Here is a 17551-nt window from a genome sequence, read left to right as displayed (position 1 = left end):
CCCATTTTACCTTAGATACATGCCTCACTTCGTTCAGCTCATAATAAAAAACAACCAAGAGCTCTGATGAAACAGAATTTTCTGTTTAAATATCCATCTTGTATCGGTTCATAAAACCGCTTGAGCATATGGTTTCTCATTATTTTTAATGATACATAAGGTGCAAGATTTACCACTAGAAAAGAGTAGGAAAGGATAGATGATGAAAAGAAAGACATACGGAGAAAACACAAACAGAAAAGCCTGAGAAGGGAAAAATACAAAGTAATAAACACAGATGCAATGAAATCAAGAGCTCACAGTCATATCGTGGACACTAGAACTCTCATGGTGCCATTGCATAGCTGTGTGTGCTCAGTTTGAGGTAAAAATGTTAGCACGGCATAATTTTAAACAGTAAAGCCAAGTTTTTTCCTTCATTTTTATTTTTAAATTGCACAAACCACAAAGATTTGTGGTGCATAAAGCCATTTTGAATAGGCTGCTTAATTAGTACTCTGAGTCTAATGTACCAGCTGCCTGGGGATCTGGATAGCAGCCAAGCATCCCAAGTTCAACACATACAGCAGTTCTATCTGTTCTTTCTGCTAACATAGGAGGACTACAGCTACTATAACTTGTAAATTTACTACTAATACATCTTTCATGAAGTTTGCTTTATAAAACCCTATTAAACCTATTAAAAGAGCAGATCAGTACTTCAAGATATTCTGGACTGAAATGTACTTGGTGTTTTTTGTGGTTTTTTTTTTTTGTTTTTTTTTTTGTTTTTTTTTTCAAGGCACTTCAACTCAATAGCCCAATGTGAAAATTTCAGGATAGCTGGTCACTTTTTTGGCATTATATTCATAAATACAGCAAGCTGTTATTCTGTTACTCCACAACTAGGAAGGAGAGATGCCATGTGAAATTAGTAATCATATCCTACATGTAGTAGCACTGTTTGCATATCAATTTTTTCTATCAAATTTCTTTACGAGGAAAGCTGTGTTAAAATGTCTATTTTACAAAAGCGTAAATTTAAACATGCCCGTGTTGAGATGATTTCCAATAGCTCAGTGAACAGCAACGTATTGTAGTGTGTCAAGTAAAGCTTAAACAGCTTGGCAGAATCTTTGGAAAGCAAATGGAACAGCACAGTTTATATAAAGGCAAAATTTCTTTCTCCATGTATACGTATTAAAAGGAATCCAATCACTGAATTTCTTGCTGTTCACTTGCTCACAAGAACAAATTGTATAAATATTCCTGAAAGGTGAATTTGTGAATCAAGTACCTTAAATATTTGATAAAAGCAAACTTTTATGTTACAGATTTAGATAAAATCCTTTCATTGCATAGCAAATGACAAAGATTTTATGTAATTAATCTTTGCAGTTTAAATACCGTTGTCAATGTTAATTATTTACAAGGCTTTGACCACTGGCTTTTCACATCCAAACTTGGAAACAAGTGTAATGAAGAAAAAAATTACAGAAATATATAGTACTTCAAACAGTAATGTTTCAAGTATGACCATGTATTCATTCTAACCGATTTGCCCATCATGACTTGAAAATGAACAATTGGTTCTATGTATTTAAAGAAAAGCTTTATCATGCACGAGCACAGTTACAAAGCCATACGCATGAGTGATTTAAAAAAATCCCCAAACTGCATGCTGTCCTAGAAATCTGTATTTCTATGCACCTACAGTAGTTTAATTAAATGCGCACTACTAAGTACCACATCTAAATAGTGTGACTTCTACAAAATTTCATTTGGAACTATTCAGAAACACCAGCTGCAAAAAAAAAATAAATTAATATTTCCTTAAAAAATCCTGCCAACTCAGCACACTCCTTCGGAAATGTCTATTACTATCCATTATCTCATCCCAAAGGATAAACTTAGAGAAACCATTATTAAATTTTGAACCCAACTCTATTATAAATATTTAGTGTCATGGGAACACTCTGAACTCTACTCCTTATTTTGCTCTGGAGACATCACCTAAGGGAAGCATTCCATTTTAAGTGTATCAAATAATGAAACAGTGGCATGTTTCTCAGTTTTTCTTAAGCAGTATGTTCCACAAAAAAAATTAATATATATATCCTTCATCAGTTTGTATTTGTCATGACTTGTACATAGGTTGCCATGTTCTGCATCACAATTGTTTCCATCTACATACTGTAGACAAATAGGGAATTATGAAAATTTACTAAATTATTAAACTGCATTTAAATGAGAAAATAACTTACCTTGCACATCTGCACTATCAACAAACTGTTCATTGTGAAGATCTGGAAAGTGCAAAATTAGCTGTTACAGAATTACAGGGTTTCAGCAATAAGCTACTGTAACATATAGACATACAGCAAGCCAAAACACTAAGATATGACACAATATTGAAGAACAGGTAAATAGCACCTTTTTTAAAAAAAAATTAAAAAATCCTTCAATAGATACTGTAATAAATGTGCTAGAGATTATAATTTCAGCTGCAGTTCACAACAGTAACAAGGTTGTCCTGGTCGTAGAAAAACTGTTTATTATTCCTCTCCAATGCTTTTGCCTAACCACTTCATAGACAAGGGCTGAATATATAGTATTCACTACAGCAAATAGAGACCAAAATTTTCAAGCTTACGTACTTTGTAACGGACAACAAAATCCATTTCTAGTCACCAGAATAAAAACCTGGCTTTTGCAATGAATTGGTCACGTGTATCTCTCCACCATAATATGAGAATTTAAGCTATTTCATTGCAGCGCCTTTCTCTTTGGTATCCAGGAAATTGCCTACTAACTTCTAGTTTCAGAATAATGTTTTTCATACCATAGGCCGAATAGCCAGAAATAAATCAACCTGACTTACATGTAGTCTTCTCGGAAAGCTAAAAGAAAGACCTAATCTTTTTTTAAAAAAGTATTGCCAAACTACTTATTTTGACTAGCAAATATACGAGGTCTGCTCGTATATAAACACTAGCACAGAGGTATTCATCAGGTTACTAGTTGACACTGTACTATAGCCACTGTAAACTGATGAGACAGATTTTATATATGGTGTCAACCACTCCCAGGGTTTTGCAGAGTTACGTTTATGAAAGGTTAACAGCAGGCACTAATATAAGTATCATGACTCTTTTCAGGCAGTAGGTGAAACCTTGAAGAAAAAGTGGCTCTGTCTTCAAAAAAGTGACCTGACCTTTGCTTTGGTGGGTTTTTACTCTGCAAGAAATAAAAAGCACTGCATGCTTTCCAATGCATCCTTTCTAGCTGATAAACTATTTTGTTCTAGCACTCAGCACAAAAGGACTAAATTTTTAAAAGATCAAGTAGCATGTTATTAGTGCCAGCTAACAATGGCTCCATATGTCATACTAGAAACAAGCTTCATAGACCTGGAACATGTCATACAAATCATGAACACTGTAAATATGTAATTGGCCAAGAACCTTTGATATGCTTACTGATCAGAAGTAATTCTCATTGAATTAAATATATTTAATTTTATAACGACTTTGCAGTTCTTTGGATATCAAAGGCATCACAAATCCGGCATGCTTATCATTTATGACACTTCTGCTCCGAGAATTTCTTGCAGCATGCAAAGAACTCTCTGTAGGGTAACTGTGACATATCGCACCAGCAAGCTAACCTAAGAATGACCTGACAATTAATAAAATCTGTGCAAAAATCACAGTAGTATGTAATGTTTTTACCTGCAATGGATGAAATGTTTCTGGAACCACCTGTAGTTCAGAATAAACAATAGTGGGGGTTTTTTATTGGACACAGAATACATTGATAGCAAAAGTAATTCTTGTATATGATGTGGTAGTAAAGAACCCCTTCTGTTAGCAGACTTTAAAGTATTTGAATATATTTAAGTTTAGTGTAAAATAATGCTTTTATGGAGCCAGATCCTGCAGTCTTTGCACAGCTAAAACTTCCATGGAAATCAATGGGAGCTTTTAAAGTATAATAGTAAGGACATGTCCAGGGTCACTAGTATAATACAGTTCTGCTGGTATGCTTTATGTGTCCACTCAGACTTTCTCCGTCACTTATAAGACTGTAAGAGATCAAAATATAAAAACCCATGTGAATTCAAGAAGATAAATACCCTTCTTAACTAAAGAGTATGGCTTCAAAGAGCGTATGGCATGTAATGTTAGTGCATTTTTTGATTGGCTAAAATATTAAGTATCATTGAAATATTTTAACCTTGTCTTGAATATTTACAATATATTAAGTGAATTTTAAGAAAAGTTAAAAAAAATCCCTACTGTAACTTCAACAGCAACGACCATTTTGGGGAGAACTGTAGCAATGCCTACGATGGCAGAATTTGGCTCCGTATATTCTGTTACCAAAAATACAGACTGTTTATATGACATAAATTGATTTTTAAAAGTTACTAGAGCTATAAGCACCATGGGCCTAGCCCTACAGGTTATACATTGGAATTCCAGGGAGAGTTTGCCTCAGTGAACTACAAGGAACTGTGCTTTGTTTGCAAAATGCGCTCGATGCTATTTTTCTGCAAAAATCAGGTATTCCAGATCTAAACTTTTTGGTACCCAAAATTAAAGGGGGCTGATCCTCCAGACCCCACCCCTACGGAGATGCTACGCTGCAGAAGGTGCAACCTCTTCCGTAGGCACCGGAGTATTCCCAGCCAGCCCTGCCCCGGCAAGGCAGCGCCGCGCTCCCGGTGGCTTCACTGGGGCAACTCTAACCGGCCGCGTGGTTACCCGCCAGGTTCACAGACGGCCTGTTACTATCATCGCTACTCCGGGCAGCGTTTGCCTACGCTGCCTTCCACCGAGCTGTGCTTCCAGCCGCCAGCCCGCCAGCGCGAGGGCCGGCCGGTGCTGGGGGGGGGAAGGGGCCGCTGCCAGGCTCGCTGCTGACTCGCGCCATTGTTGATTTCGCTGTTGTAGGGGAAAGGCTCTAGGGCGGCAGATAAGGCTGTTGCCATGGTGATGAAGGAGATGCCGAGGGAGGAGTCTGCCGAGGAGAAGCCCCTCCTCACTGTGACATCACAGGTGGGCGGAGCGCGGGGCTCTGCGGAGGCCGCGGCGGAGCGCGGGGGCCGGCGGCGAGGCCGCAGCCGCTCGGGGGAAGCGGCGGCCCCAGGCGGAGGCGGCCCAGCGCCCCCGGCCGCCCCGCGGTGCTGGGATCCCCTCGGCCAGAGGGACCCGCACCCGGGCGGCGCTGCCCCCTGACGCGCGGGGTGCCGAACGCAGGGGCCGGGGGGGCGCAGCAATCGGTTTGACGGGAAAAGTTACACAAAAATGCGCTTTCTCCCCTCAAATGAAGGGATCCGTAGAACGTACGGTACACATCAGTTACCAGAAACTGTATTTAAAAAGCAATTTAAAATTTCAGTTGTAATTCATGCCATCAATATTCGCGCTACAAACACTCATTTGCAACGCACATAAAATATTCACGCTCAATGAATACATGAAATAAACAACCACTTCACAGTGGTACCACTTTCCCTGTCGCCCAATCCCACCCCTAAGCTCTCACTGGGATTCCACTCCTGGCCCAGGTCAGCCGGCATTCTTTTGCACAGCTCACTGCTTTCGTTTTACAACTGCATTCCAAGGAAGGATATCATGTCATCACGGGAAACCTCACACCTTGGAGTAGCCAACAAACCTTGGGTGGTTTCATTAGTTACTTGAAGATAGTGACTGAATGCTACTGTAACACACAGCCCTTCCATCGCACTGCAGGAGCGGATTTTATTCCCTCCTGTCGCTCACGTACGTGAGTTTGTTACCCAAGCAAGTGCATTCAGCTTACTGTTAATATTTAGCACACGTAAGTTGTTCCTACTCCTCAGGAGGTTCAGTGGAATTAAGAACAACTATGTGGTAAGATTAGGTGAGAGAATTCAACAAAAGCCACAATCCTGTTTTATTCCTTCCGTGGTTTTGGATAACAGCTACTGTACTTTCTGGAAGTATTTAAGTTGCACGCAAGGCCAGCACGTACTTCTCTTACAGAGCATCGCAGATGTGCTGCACTAATGCGCACACGTTACAGAAACACCATCTGCCACCCTGGAAAGCAGGGCTGGCACCCTCCTTCCAGCCCCTGCTGAACGCTGTGTTCTGCTTGCGGTGAACACAAAGCAATCACACAAAGGAAAAGGGTGCTCCCTTCAAGGCATCATTTCCAATTCCTAAGTGACAAACAATTAGACTCCAACATAAAATGCTGTCCCCTCTACCTCCCCCACAACCACCGCCACTCCACCCCCCAAAAAACCTATTTGAAAACTTCCATGGGTTTCAACAGGGCCAGGAGCCTGGGTTCATTAAATGTTTAGTGCACCATTTGTAGTGGTTGTCGGTCAGTCTCCTCAGTGATAGTCTATGATAAATTTATGAGTAAAATGCTTGTCTCTGTTAGTCAGTGTAATTTCTTCCACTAAACAAATACCTACTTCCCTGCTATGCACCAAAGGGGTGCAGAAGCCAAAAGGAAGCAGACTCAAGTGAAAAAGTGAGTATTTTCCATAGCCATCTTTGCATCATGTATGTGTGATGTGCAGTCATACGACCATGTTGCATACATCATTTGTATCCTAGTTGTCTGGCTGTGATGTTGTTTTGAGGTGCTGTCTCTTTAGTGTGTCTGTGTAAACCTCTCGTTCAGACCATTCATTCAGAATAATGCACTGCTATATTGCTATATACGTTTAACCATCACCATCAAAGTGGCTGTGTCTGCTGTTTTACATGATGGAACAGATGGATGTGGTTGCTGCTCACAGGGTGAACCGCATAACTTCCAAGCTGGCTGCAAATTTCTCAAGCCAGATTAAATTGAGTCAAGAGAATAAGGCCTGGTCTTTCCAAAGTTCTTACCACCACCAGACCCGCTACAGGCACATGTGTATTTTAGGAAGTAGCTGTTTACCTTAGGTATCCGTGTTGCTCCACCCCTAAAACTAAGCAAGAAACCAGCAAGTAACTTACAAGGATCAAGCCCAAATAGTATAGTATCGGCTTTTCTAAATTTTTTTTTAAAAAAGATAATAAAAAAAAAAGTGAAATCTCACATTTCCAAAATCCTTGATGAATGGAGGATTAATCATGTCTGACTATAGAAGCAGGAATCATAGGTGGAACCTGATACACAAAGAAAAGACTCCAAATCCTTGTTTTAAGATAAATAGATAGTGATAGTGTATGAAGACCCCTGAACTAATATTTTAAAAGGTGTCTCTTCACTCTTTTCCTCTGGACAAAGTTAAAAACACATCCAACACAGAAGTCGGATAGATATTCACATTTTATTTTATGCTCCTAGCACAGACCTGCTTGTAAAATATGATACTTATTTGTCATAATAATTACTGTGAATTAAATTTTAATGAAGTTTCCAATTCACAGATTATTTTGTATCATCAGGGTTTATTTGATATCATCAGATCTGGAGGCAAAACTTCAACTAACAAACCAAAAAAAGCACTGCAGACTCCAGTGGGGCTATGCCAATATATGGTAACTAGGAATCTTGACCATCATTTCAACAGTAATGAGAATAGTACAATCAGCAGAGGTGTATTCTAGGTAACTGAATTGGCCTCTCAGTATCTACTTTGTGTGATTGTCTTAATTACTTTCAATGAAAGTCACTTCATTGGTATGAGAAAGCATTCAGCAGCTGTCAAATTTAATACTTCAGGTATCAACAGAGAGTAAGCTTTCAGTACTAATGGGATTTTGTAGAACATAACTCTATGCCATGTTGTTGTCTCCTTTTATCTCTCTAAAAATAATTCAGAGGAGACTGGAATAAAGGAAAAAGCTATTTTTTAATATGAATAGAACCTAGAAAAAGAGAAAGAAAATTTGATGAGGATTCAAAGATTAACTGGAAGTTAAGCTCTGAATCAAAGTACTTCTAACTGAAGCAGAGAAACAAATGAGAAAAACTGTGCAAAAAAGTTTGAATTCAATTCCAAAACAATTTTTTTGTTTAACCTCTTCACAGCTTCTCTGCATTTGTCAGGAGAAAAAAAGCTCACTTCAGACTTATTTTCTAATGAGAAATTTGAACCTGAATATCCCCTGCAATGATAGCTTAATTCTACAGTCAGCTATGAAATTCTCAATTTGCTGCAGGTCAGTGAACTTCAAAGGATCTGATTCAATAAGTTTCTTCGATCCACACTTATACTTTAAAATATGATTAACTGCTTTATCAAGAAGTAAAAAGCACATGCTTGAACACCTTGCCAGCCTGATTTTAAACAAACAAATCTCAGTGTCACAAGAGTTACTTGTCCCAGCTTCATCACACCTAATTTAGATTCTTCATTAGAGTACATAAATTAGAGAGCTAGTGATAGTAGCACCCCTATAAAGATAATAGAAAGACAGACCACCTGCAGGAGATGATTCATATCCAAGACGATCCTGTGGCAAATATACTTTGTTTTTATATAGAACAGAAATGGGAGTCCGTGAAAAATTCACTATTAGGAAAAAAGCGCAAAGCTTATATTGAAAGCTATTCCCACTTCTGACTGTAACTGAAAAGTATGGGAGCTGCCTACTTAGAATTTACACGAACTACACAGACATTGCTGGGAGTAAAGTTTTAATACTGACTGCTTACAATTTACAAAGTTAACCTACAGAACAGTTAGGTTTTAGAATTTGAACCAGCAAGTGGAAATTTTACAAGTTGAAATTACATTATAAGAAACGTGGAGATTCATCCTATCCCATAAAAATGCAAGCTACAACACACAAGTCATAATAATAAAAAAAAGAGATCTATTTCATGACTACACCCCAATTAACTCCACCAGATGCTTAAGATTTTTTTAATAGTCTCATGATGAGGTATTAGTGAGTATTCAGAGTAGGAGCAAAAAAAATTTTTTTTTAATGAGCTTCATTTACATGCTATTAGTTGATCCAAGCACATTTAGATTTACTCAAGGGCTTATGAGTAAAATACTCAAACATTTCCACTGCCTGAATGCCACTGTTTTAGTGTTTGGGTTTTATTCATTTGTTTCTGTTTTTTCCTTGGTCAGTTGGGCTTTTTGCTTTGTTCCGGGGTTTTGTGGGGTTTTGGTCTTTTTTAAACCTTGATAGCAGATCTTTCAACTGCTTCAGTTTTTTAAAGGAAACAGAGTAAAGATAGCTAATACTCAGCTCCCAATGTTAGTAGATTTTCTGGTTGTGTATCAAGGACTTACTACATGAATTTGATTGCATAATCACCATTTCCACATAGAAGTTAACAGTCCCATTTGAATCAATCACATTCATTCTAATCTTCTTAGCATTAGACTTGCCTTGACTTACAGCCCACTCCGCAAATGTTTACTAAATAACGTTATAACAGAATAGTGGAAAGTTAAAGAGAGCGTAATTAGCTTCTGTTCTCTTTTACACCAATCTAAATCAAAATTAACTTAATTTTAACTAACTGATGTATATTAACTTAAAAAAAGGCAAAAATCATGCCCACTGTAGATAGTGACAATAGTTAAGTTTGGGCTACACTAATTCACTGCACATTCCTATCTGTCCTCTGAGAACAGTGGCAGTTTCCTCACTGATGTTAGGAAGACTAGACCGGAGATCACATTTTTTATATTATTTTTAAAGCATTTGCGATAAATTCATTAGCATATTTTCCATACACATCAAATCTGTCTCCTTTTATTGACTATAAAAGTTTTGAGCAGTTTAGTGGGAGACACTTCTTAAGTCCTACTGATAACTCTTCTTCATCTTTTATTAAAACAGAATAAAAAGAAACCACAAAATGTATAAAAGTATTCTTAGCAGTACAAATATTAATTGGTTCTTTACCATTAAGTTAAATATTGCTCGATACTATTATTGGCTGTAGGGCAGTATGCCTTATTTCAGCAGAAATATTCTCATGAGTATAATAAAGTTGCCTTGACAATATGCTTAAAAGTCATAAATTGGCTGCTTGCCTGAAGTTATACAGATTTCTGTCACAAATTAAATACTTTCTTAAAAAAAATAACAGTTTTAATTTGAAATTAGCATGGGAATTGATGGTGTAATTTTTTCATAAAATTAAAAATTAACTATACATTTTCATACATTTTAAAATGCCTTACTATTCCAAAAGCACAGAAAGATTTGGGCAAACTTTTTTTTTTAAATAATACACCAGTTTAACCCTGAGGTTATATATGAATTATTAATAGGAATTAATTTTCAGAAATTTGTTGGGTTTTCATTCATGAATACTTTAAGTAAAAATATACTATCCTGTTAAGGGACTGCAAGCCATGTACTACAGTTCTATATTCAGTGAACTCTCTGTACAGTGAAACTGTTCTACTGAAATCCAAGTTCAAAGAACAACCAACCTTCAAGTTTCAAGCCCTTCCATCTGCAAGAAATGTTTCAAAGCAACTACACATGCCATGACAGATCCCTACAGAGAAAGACTGTATAACTTGACAAGAAATTGTGACTTGATTCCTATGACTGTCACAGTAATACATCCAAAACTACAACCTTATTCAAGATACACTAAGGAACTCTGTTTTAAAAGAAAAATCCACAGAAAGGAAAAGAAAGATCTGTGTGATTTCAAAGTAATTACAACCAATATACAAAGATAAGTAAAAGATAAATTTTGTTGCATGGGAAATGAACAAAGAGCATTTTCAACACAGTTGAAGATCAACAGGAAAGGCATAAGCTTTACAAAAGCTAAATTCTGTGAGAAGTCATGATATATTTGATATAGTTCATTCTCTCATCTTCATAGTCTTTATGCTGCTAAAGCATGAAGATTTGGTCTTTAAAAAAAAAGCAGCAGTTGTACATCTTCCACCTAAACTGACATCTGATTTTATAACCACACTCAGAATGGTGCATGAAGCTATATACAATCTACTACTGCTGAAACTCTTGAACTTATCTATGGATCACTGGTGGTTCACAAAGAATTTGTACATGCAATTTAGTTCTGTATGCTGTTAGTCTACTTCCAGCTAATGAAAAACATGAAATAGTAGTATTTTGTAAGCAATCATCATAGTTGTGCCCAGAGATGCTGCAAGACTACAAATATAATACCTGCAATGTGAGTGAAACAGCACCCCTCTAGTTGCTGTCCTCTGCATCTTATTTAAAAGCATTTGAGAACTGTGGCTCTCAAAGTCAGACTTCCTCTTCAGCTGGAGTTGCCACAGAAGAAGTAAATTCAATGAATGATACAGAAACCAAAATCTGGCATCATAAATTACTGTTTGTTCCCTGTAGACACTATCACGACACTTGTGCCTCCTTCTACAATGTAGGTTTCTTCAGGGCTTTCTCAACAGGTAACTAAGATTCTGTAGCCTTCCTGTTCTACAAGACTACTCCAACCTGCATTTACTCAGCTTACATATTAAATTTGTTAATCCCTCAATTAACCAGCAGACCATTTTAGGAGTACAGACTAGGTACTTCCATAAACTAACATTACAGAAATAATTTCTTTAAAGGAACATTCTTTAACTTAGTGACCATATTACTTCAAGGATCTCTAAGCATCTATGATGAGTTAATTTTGTCTTGATTACCATTGCAGTTCTCCAGTTCAGACAATGGTATGGGGAAGAGGAGAGGCTAGAACTCAAATTGCAGGGCAACACCACAAAGACAACACACAGCCAAGTAACGGAAAATAAATAAAATCTTCCAACACCCAGGAAAGCAAGGCACTTGTTTTAGTAAACACCTTCTTTTACTTTAAAAGTGCATAAAGCATGCAGATTTACAGTAAATCACATTTTTATGAGTAGCAAAGGCCAAACTGTAAGTCACAGCCAAAATATGACAAGTGTAAACGTCCTCCCCTTTCCCCATAATCCAGCAAGACAGTTAAGCGCATGCTTAACCTTGCGTTCTGCAGAACACGCTTAAGTGCCTTGCTGGAGTGTGGCCAAAACACAAGAACCAGATACAACTCTCATGTTTAATTTCCTTTAGCCAGACCAAGAGGAACAGAGATGGTAAACTGTGAGATATTTAGTTTTACCTTGCAACAATACACCATAACTCACGTAGGTCATCACTTACAAACGCAGGTAGGATGCCACTGTGATACAGCGGTCACAGCAAGTTATCATCAAGCAATGCAACTGCTGCTTATGAAGATGCCACATAAACGTGTTACCATTTACTGATTTAGGCATGAAGCATAGGTTTTAAACAACACAGCTGGCCTGTGATTTTAAATATCCAATACAGTGTCTATAGTAATCCTCCCACAGCTCCTCTGACTTCACACAAACCCTATGACAGTTGTTTGCATTAAGCCCCAGTGGGTGACTTGGCTTGTGAGATTTCAGGTAAGACAGTGCCTCTGATCCACAGGCCACTCCACTCACTTCCTACTACTTGGCAACAGAGTACCAGTCACCACCTGCTCAGCAAGACTAGTCTTCAGAAAGGCAGCAACACCAAAGTGCTCCTCACAGGAGGGTGAAATCAGTTTGTCTCAGTTTTAGAGCTTCCTGCAATTCACATTAGGTGAAAGTCAGTTATACTGTGTGCTGTGTGAATTGATTCTCTGTTCTTGTGAAAACCAAATATTTGGCTGGCATGTCAGTTTTGTTGGGACATGAATTCACACCAGAATGACAGAGAAAAAAATTAGTACCACCTGGTACAAGGCAGATGCAAAAAGTCAAGCAGTGATCACACTACGCAATAGTAAATAAAGTGTGAGATGATAACTTGGGTTGTGAAATATTTATAAACATGCTAGAACAGTGGGTGAAGAAAAACATAACTCATGCAATTTGAACTTCTAGCACCAGCCCCAGACTAGTGATTTTGTCAGGAGTTCCCTCTCCAAACCTCCCTCAGCAAGCAGAAAAGGTCTTCCAGTTCTTATCCTGCTAAGATAGTGATCTGCAGACAACTGTCAGGTCAGTACTTCCAGTTACGCTCTAGAGAACAATAACCTCAATTTCTACTTGTGGTTCCCACTAATCAGTTTTTAGAAATAGATAGCTAGTGGAAATTACTTCACTTGTTTCCACTAATCCTAGTGAGTGCCATCAAAGATCATGTTGTGCCAGCTGCGTGCAGAGAACCCATTATCAAGAAGCCATTGCTATGTATCATACAAATAATTAGTGATTGAAGTTAGTTGGTGCCTTAGTAGATACGTCTGGTTAAGTTAAAAGAACAGCGTAAAACTTACAAACTACTTAAATTAATCTAACTTTTTCATCTATTTGTCCAGTCTCACTCAAGCAGCAGTTAAGTTTCTCAAAGTTCAAAAACAGAATTTCCCCAATAGAAAATCTGAGTTAAAAGGTTGCTGCTTTCTCCCATGCTCAGTACCACACCCTGAGCTTTCTAGGTCAGACCATTTCACTGATGCAGCCAGCAGCCCAACCACACGCGCACCAGCACGCTGAGTGGGCAGTACAGCAAAAGGTGCAAGTGCCCAGGAGATTATTTGTACAGGGGATTACCCATTAGTAGTATGGGACTTCCTAAATTAGTGCATTGAGTAATTCAGTCAGCCTCTGGTGACAAAATGGGTAGAAACCAATCCAACTAACTTGGATAGCTAATTACATCTACGTTTTAGGTGCCTCTTGAACCAGCCCTTTAGAATACGTTCCATATATAGCCAGTGGGAAAGCTAGGTGCCTTTGACAGTTTCCTGAGGGACAGCCTAAATTAGGTAGCCAGGATCTCCCTCTGGAGTTGCTTTTCTAGGCGTTTATCTCTCCCTCTTGAACATGGTGGGAGTTTAGGCACTTAATTTAAGAGAACTAGTTCACTATGTGCTCAAAACATAGGTGCTAATTAGCTGCCTATGCCTGACTGGAACCCCACAATTTAGATTACAAATAATTTATCTTAAAGGCTAGCATTGTGTTACGCCCTACTAACATTTGGAAAAAAACACAATCAAAACAGCATGCATCGTGCACTGCAAATGGATCAAGATCAGGAGCACGGTCAAAGGGTATGAAATGGAACGGCAGGACCATACCTTACTGACGGCCTCAGCCCACTCCAGCACTCCAAGAGCGAAAGCCCAGAGCTCTAGGAGGGGAAAGCAGACAAAGCAGTTGCAGCCATGAGCAGGATAGGACACGCAGGTGAACATTATCAGCTGTAAATGTGACACTGAGTAAAAAGCTGGCCTCCCAGCTCTTCCCCTCAGCACCGGGCCTGCTCCAGCTCCCTTGCCTCAAGGCCAAGCAAAGCTGCTCTATGGAAACTTTTCACAACAGAGCCTGTCAACTGCCCACCCCGCTTTTTTATTTATTTTGATTTTAAATCAGGCTACTCGCTAAGAATTTCATAACTCTCTTACTGCAACATAAGATGTAGGCTGGGAGCAAAGCAAAACCAAAGCCATAGCAGCCGCTGCATGCATACATACATAATGGCGCATTTGTCTCTAGCATAGTAAAACACCCACCAGCACCACAAGAGGCCCCTGCGTTAGGCCCTGAGGAGGAGCAGAAAGCTGGTTTTCCAGGGCCACAGAGCTGCCCCCACAGCAGCAGCTGGGCACGCTGCGCCCCGCGCCAGCTCCCTGGGGCAGGGCCAGGCCTGAGGGGAGGCTCCAGGGCTGAGGCTCCGGGAGGGTTTTACCTTCCCTGCTTTGCCTGTTTTCCCAAGCAGGGAGCTTCAGCGGGGGCAAGGGGAGAAAAATAAGGCCTAGGAGGATTTAGGGGTGACTTCAGGGCAGAGGAAGAGGTGCCAGATGGGCAACTGAGGGAAGCTAAAGCCAGGCTGGGCATCGGCACAAAAAATCCCCTCACAGCCACCGCCACCCTTCAGGGGGCCAGCGGCGTGCCTCTTCCACAGCAGCACCTCCTCTCCTGCCCCAGCACGCCCAGGCCTGAGCATTTCTGACCCCAAACCAGCACCGTTCACGGGGCTCCCACCTACCCTCTCAAGCTTGAGGATCACCCAGCGAGGGAACTACCATGAGCTGCCACCACCTCCTCCTCCTCACAGCGACCACTGACCAAACTGCAACTGGGGAAAGCAAAATTCAGCGGTAAGGGCAGCTGCAGGTAATAAGGTACATCAGCTGAATAAATGCAGACAGCTGGGGATGAGGCAGGTGACGGGGCACGGAAATGGGGACCAGGTGATTCCCCTCAGTGCCCTGGGCTGAGGGGCACTATGGCAGCCGTGGCCTCCAGCACAGCCGCTGCGCCTCGTCTCACATCTCTGATAAATAATTTTTCCTTTGACTACATTTAAGCAGTGGGGCTGATATCAGCCATTGGATGACACTTTTAACTCTTTCAGTATCTCACCCAAAGCACCAACAGGCCCCCACGTAATATGCTTTTTGCAACAAAACATTCCAGTAGCAGTGCTGGGGTGAGAAAAAGCACCTTTTCTGTTGTGCAGAGCAGAAAACAACAGCAGAAGTCAGTTACAGCACATTAATTTGAATTTAGGAGTATTTTGTACCATGGATGAGTGTCTTCAGCTGTATAAGCAGTAGGGAATATCACCCTCCACAGATTTTAGATATCCTTCAGTGAAAGGAGTGCATGTGAGCTTTTTCTTTAATTAAAATGAATTTTATAAAGAAAAACTTAGTTCTTAGCACCATTGCAAAAATTTATGGGATTTGCAAGCTAAACTAGTACTCAGAAATCACCAACTTCACATGCTGAGACTATGCTGTTTGGCACATGTACAGCTGTTGCATGCCCAAGTACGATGCAGTGCTGCCAGCACCTGGCTCCTGCGCCCCAGCCACTTCCTCCAGTGCTGGGTGACGTCGGGTGGCTTTCTTAATTTCCCTTTGCCTCTCTCATCTGCAACACAGAGATAATACTTCTCAGCTCTGTGGCGGTGCCAGGCTTGATTCATGAATGTTTTAAAGCGTTCTGTGATTTTCACCCTGAAAGGTGCTTGAGAACCATAAATTATTACTTTAATATAGATAATAGTTTTCATCCTATGAATGTTTTATAGCACTACTCCAAATTCATGCCTGATATAACTCTAATAACTTGAGCAGAGTTAAACTAGGGATAAATTTGGTACAATATAAGAGACAGCAAAATGAAATTCAAAAGTGTGAGACCGAGGGCTTACCAAGTGGCATTGCATACAGGGTAGAGTCAGAAACCTACCCACTGCACGCTTGCCTACAGTAAAAATATCAGTTCATGGCACTCTTTAACCTGATAAGGTTTGACTAATCATTAAATATCTGCTTCACATAAAATAATATTTTTCTAATATGTTCTATTTCTATACATGTGTAGTTTGTATTTATCGAGAATCAGTAGAATGGATCATGTATTTGCTACCTGTTTTGACCCAGATATTTCAGTTGAAAGCAGATTATTTTTCACAGGAACTATCCTTTTAATAAGACACTCCTAGAGCTTCCAGTCCTTAGTCATGGGAACACAGGACACTGGATTGGGAGGGACCCTATGGGCCACAGTCCACTTCTCAAAAGCAAACACATTATAAACAGCCATGTAGAAAGCTTGTCAAAAGCCATTTTAAGTAGGTAGGCTTTTTGTCCCCCTACCCTAAAAAGAACACTGTTCATACACTTCACTGCTGTGATAGTTAGAAAGATTCTTTTAATTACCAGACCAGATCGATTCATGGCCAATTTAGATCTCTTTGTTGTCGTGCCAACCTATCTCTATAGCTGAAATAACTTTCCTCCTCCAGTGACATCTAACTACTCTCCTTTTATCTATACATGAAGAATTATTCTATTCTTACGCAATCTTCATTTTGTTAGCCTAAGCAAGTCAAAGTCTTTTAGACTCCCTGTAAAATGTGGGGTTTATTCCTCTGATCATTTGAGTGGCCCATCTCTGATGAATTTAACGTATGTGTTCACAACGAGAGTCAGAGAAGAGGAACCTACTTCATTTTCCAATTAAATAAAAATGCTTCAAATGCAGCAGAAAGACAAAAGTTAGTAAAAAATTAAATCTTGGTGTTTGCTGGCAAAATTGATGAAGTGGATATTACCACCAATATTATTTCAGTTTGATGTTAGAATTTTATCAAGGGACTTTGATACACTGCAGGTATCAAACCAATGAAGGCCTGTCGTTGAACACATCTTATATAAACAATATAACAATGAAATTTCTAGGGATGTGATGATCAGCTTTGAATTTGCCAGACATCTGCTACTTCATACTTCAGCTACACCTTGGAGAAATTAAGTTATTTTCTGATTCTAGTCTCCCTCCTCTCCATGACTCTGAATCTTAGCATTATTGCTGGTCTTCCAAGAGTTTATCCTCTTACTCCTACAACAGGTTTGGGCAATAAATTGCCTTTCCAGTCTGCCTTCAGATTTTCTGTTCTTCACTGTCTGCAGTGACTGATCTTGGCTGCCTTGGTTCTCATAATCCTTCTTCATTCCCTCCTTCCCCCATTATTTCCTATTAAAGAAAATATCCACAGAGTGTAATAGGAAACCTGATAAGCACCCAAATCTCATGTGACAACATACCCTGTTGATACACTCTCATACATGTAGAAACAGA

At 39.5% G+C, this 17551-nt stretch overlaps 1 protein-coding gene across 3 annotated transcripts in view; it reads left to right on the top strand.

The window, feature by feature from the left end:
* The window catches only part of PEX5L (peroxisomal biogenesis factor 5 like), a 117038-nt gene that overhangs the window by 66807 nt on the left and 32680 nt on the right, over positions 1 to 17551 (top strand). For 2 of the 3 annotated variants that reach the window (XM_056359130.1, XM_056359128.1), the window contains exon 1: positions 4940 to 5039. The exons of the other annotated variant lie outside the window; for it this stretch is intronic. In XM_056359130.1, coding sequence (XP_056215105.1) covers positions 4971 to 5039 — 69 coding nt within the window. In that variant the 5' untranslated portion in view covers positions 4940 to 4970. Of the gene's footprint in view, positions 1 to 4939; positions 5040 to 17551 lie in introns of those variants that run through there. 3 annotated transcript variants of the gene reach the window in all.

This window comes from Falco biarmicus, chromosome 13, assembly GCF_023638135.1.
Source record: "Falco biarmicus isolate bFalBia1 chromosome 13, bFalBia1.pri, whole genome shotgun sequence".
Lineage (NCBI taxonomy): Eukaryota > Metazoa > Chordata > Aves > Falconiformes > Falconidae > Falco > Falco biarmicus.
Note: the sequence above shows the minus strand (reverse complement) of the source record. Positions and strands in the feature narration are given on the sequence as shown.